Source organism: Colobus angolensis, unplaced genomic scaffold, assembly GCF_000951035.1.
Source record: "Colobus angolensis palliatus isolate OR3802 unplaced genomic scaffold, Cang.pa_1.0 Scaffold170, whole genome shotgun sequence".
In the NCBI taxonomy this organism is placed as follows: domain Eukaryota; kingdom Metazoa; phylum Chordata; class Mammalia; order Primates; family Cercopithecidae; genus Colobus; species Colobus angolensis.
The window spans coordinates 2,637,685-2,641,270 of NW_012114822.1; the positions used below are offsets into that span (position 1 = coordinate 2,637,685).

A 3,586-nucleotide genomic window follows, 5' to 3' on the forward strand; every position below is an offset into this window, starting at 1 on the left:
GGTTCAAGCGATTCTCCTGCCTCAGCCTCCCGAGTAGCTGGGACTACAGGCAGGCGCCACCACGCCCAGCTAATTTTTATATTTTTAGTAGAGAGGGGGTTTCACTATATTGGCCAGGCTGGTCACAAACTGACCTCAGGTGATCCACCCGCCTCGGCCTCCCAAAGTGCTGTGTGAGGCACTGCACCTGGCCTGTTTTGTTGTTTTTAACCATTTAAGTATTGAGTGCAGTGGGAGTTTATTTTTTCAATATTTTTAATTTTTATTTTGTCACTGACTTGAAACTCAAGTGGGAGTTTAATTTTCCTGTCTTGGTTCATATGTAAGTTAAAAGAGGGGATGTTACATTCTTTTTGGACTGTCTTTGGGAGTGTATTAGAAGGAAACAGGGCTTTGCTCCCAGAAGAGTTCAAGTTTTAAAAAGTAAAATGAGTCGGCCGGGCGCAGTGGCTCACGCCTGTAATCCCAGCACTTTGGGAGGCCAAGGCGGGCAGATCACGAGGTGAGGAGATCGAGACCATCCTGGCTAACACAATGAAACCCTGTCTCTACTAAAAATACAAAAATTAGTTGGGCATGGTGGCGGGCGCCTGTAGTCCCAGCTACTCGGGAGGCTGAGGCAGGAGAATGGCGTGAACCTGGGAGGTGGAGCTTGCAGTGAGCCAAGATTACGCCACTGCACTCCAGCCTGGACGACAGAGCAAGACTCCTTTTCAAAAAAAAAAAAGCAAAATGAGTCATGCCTGTAATGCCAGCACCTTGGAAGGCTGAGGCAGGAGGATCACTTGAGGTCAAAAGTTTGAGATCAGCCTGGTCAACGTAGTGAGACACCATCTACTTAAAAGAAAAAAAAAGAAAAAAACCTGAAACAAACCCCTGCCTAGTGCTGCGCTGATAAAACTGCCTCTTGGCAGCAGGGACTCAGCCCTTGTCTTCCCGCACCTCATAGGGTTGGGCCTAGCAGAGAGACGGAGATTTGGCTGACAAGCCCAGCCTAAACAGTGGCTAAGATAAATACGGGGGCCATCTGCACAGTAAGGGGGGAAGACCACGTGATGTTCAGGGCCTCTTCAGAAAGACCTTGCGAAGTTAAGTATTCCCAGGGCTTTGCCAGGAAGAGCGGACTGTGGGTGGAAACCCCCCAAGTCAGGGGGCAGCAGGTCCAGTCTGCAGTGCCAGGAGCTGAGCAAGCAAAGTCTTGCGAATCAGCAGAGCTGAGCTGGGCAGACATGCGCTGGGCTGGGAAGCCAAGGGTAGCTGTGGTAACTGGCCCTGAGGCGGCTGTGGGGCTCTGCACACTGGCTTGGGTTTTCCTAATGTTTTGAGGCTCACTTGATCTCCCGCTGTGACCAGCCCCTCTCTGCCTGGCAGGGGAAAACCACCAAACTCTCAGGCCTTCCTGGTAGCCAGGGAGCCCAGCAGAGGGGCTGCTGCTGGCTGCTGGGATTGCAGAGGCCGGGGGCTCTGTGGCATTGCTTTCCTGGAAAGGAGGGACAGCACCTCCGGGGCAGCCAGCAGTGTGGGAGCCCATTCCAGGGCATGAATGGGCACTCGGGAATGGAAAATCCAAGAGGGAACCAACAAAGAAATACAGTGTGAGCGGCGGCTGCGAAGTCTGTGCCTTCAAATATACAGCGCCCAGGGGACCCGTGGTAGAGGGGGAGCAAATTGGCAGGGCTGAGAGCGCCTTGGTTTTCTGTGCAGACAGGTCCAGCTGCAGAAATTAAGACTGGGGCTGAGTCGGGGAGAAGCCTTCCACGTTGAGACGGCAACTGGGCAAAGCAGGACGGAGACCTGTGTGTCTGATTGGGAGAGGCCTGTGGCATTGGCATGTGGCTGGAGGTCCAGGCAGGGTGCCACCACTGCAGAGGTCAGGCATGAATTCAGTCCTGACAAAACATGGGTCTCCACCTCAAAGCGGGCTCAACCTTTGTTCGGGAACCGGTGAGTATGTTTTCTGTCTCTTTTGTCTAGAAAGGAGGTTTGAGGAGGACACAGAGTGAAAGGAGGAACTTGGCAGGTCTTGGAGGGCTCCAAGGACTCGCACTCACTGAACTAGTCCAGACCATTTAAGAGCCACTTGCAGGCTGGATCCATTTTGTCTCATTCATCCAGTAATCAGTGAGTTAAGCCCTCCCAGCCCTGCAGTTTTAGCCATCAGCTCTGATTTGAGGGCAGAGGAGGGGGCTTTGCTGCTCCTGAAAGAAGAAAGACCTAGACTCCATGCCGAAGGGTTGCTCTGGTGGCAGGATGGTTTGCTGCTGTGACTGTCGTGTTAGAAGAAGGTTACCTGTTTCCTCCTCTGTGACATAGAAAGTGGGGTAAGAAAGATGTCCCCAGACCCTTCAAACTGTCCCATTTTGTGCATCCAAGTTGCATGCCCCTGGCGAGGATGATCTGGAACCATTCCCAACCTTGTCTTTGTAGCTTTCGGGAAGGGCCAGGAAATTCCTCCTGCACATCCATTTTTTCAAGTTTACTTTTAATATCTGCCATGACGCATTTTGGGAGTCGGGGGTCAGGAATAGCATTCATGAAATCCAGTAACATTCTCCCACCGGACTTGGAGCCTGGTCTGGGAAACATCCCGGCCCCAGCAGGATAGCCTGGCCTGGCCTTGGGGCATTTGGGCCACAGACCCCTCTGGTTGTGCTCAGATCTGAGCCTGTTCCAACCTTTATCTCTGTCTCCCCGATGGCTGGCCCAAAAGATTTATGAAGCTGACAGCGAGTCATGGAGAATTCCTCCCAGGGCCACGCAGGCCCCTCAGCCCAGGGCCATCCCCTCCCCAGCAAGGAATCTGAGCTGCTGACTTTTTCTTCCTTTGCTCACCCCCACAAGCTCATCCCCTGCTAGTATTCAGGGAATAGAGAGTTGTGTGAGCCACAGTGGCAGTGACAGCATGTGATATGTGAGCCCCCAGCACTCACATAGTAACAGGGCCATGTAATTCTTATTTACTAAAGGGAGATTGTGTCCAGGTGTGGGTGACACTGGGGGTTACAGACCTTTTGGAGTGTCCCCTGTATCATACCTACCCCATGAACAGCAGAGAATGGTCACCTATTCTCAGCATATGCTTGATTGTATCTTTAAGCCCTTTAAATATAAATACACATGTGCACTTTGCTTTTTTTGAGACGGAGTCTCGCTCTGTCACCCAGGCTGGAGTGCAGTGGCACAATCTCTGCTCACTACAACCTCCACCTCCTGGGTTCAAGCGATTCTCCTGCCTCAGCTCCCGAGTAGCTGGGACTACAGGCATGTGCTATCATGCTCAGCTAATTTTTTGTATTTTCAGTAGAGACAGGGTTTCACCATGTTATCCAGGATGGTCTCAATCTCCTGACCTCATGATCCATCCACCTCAGCCTCCCAAAGTACTGGGATTACAGGCGTGAGCCACCGTGCGCAGCCTTTTTTTTTTTTTGAGATGGACTTTTGTTCTTGTTGCCCAGGCTGGAGTGCAATGGCATGGTCTCGGCTCACTGGAACCTCCGCCTCCCAGGTTCAAGCGATTCTCCTGCCTCAGCCTCTCTAGTAGCTGGAATTACAGGTGCCTGCCACCATACCCAGCTAATTTTTT

At 52.0% G+C, this 3,586-nt stretch overlaps 1 protein-coding gene across 1 annotated transcript in view; it reads left to right on the top strand.

Annotated features, from left to right (window-relative positions):
- The first annotated feature begins 1,318 nt into the window (after positions 1–1,318).
- The window catches only part of PLEKHG5 (pleckstrin homology domain containing, family G (with RhoGef domain) member 5), a 54,478-nt gene continuing 52,210 nt past the window's right edge, over positions 1,319–3,586 (top strand). Inside the window, exons 1-2 of the mRNA XM_011938269.1 lie at positions 1,319–1,595; positions 1,705–1,944. Coding sequence (XP_011793659.1) covers positions 1,878–1,944 — 67 coding nt within the window. The 5' untranslated portion in view covers positions 1,319–1,595; positions 1,705–1,877. The remainder of the gene's footprint in view (positions 1,596–1,704; positions 1,945–3,586) is intronic.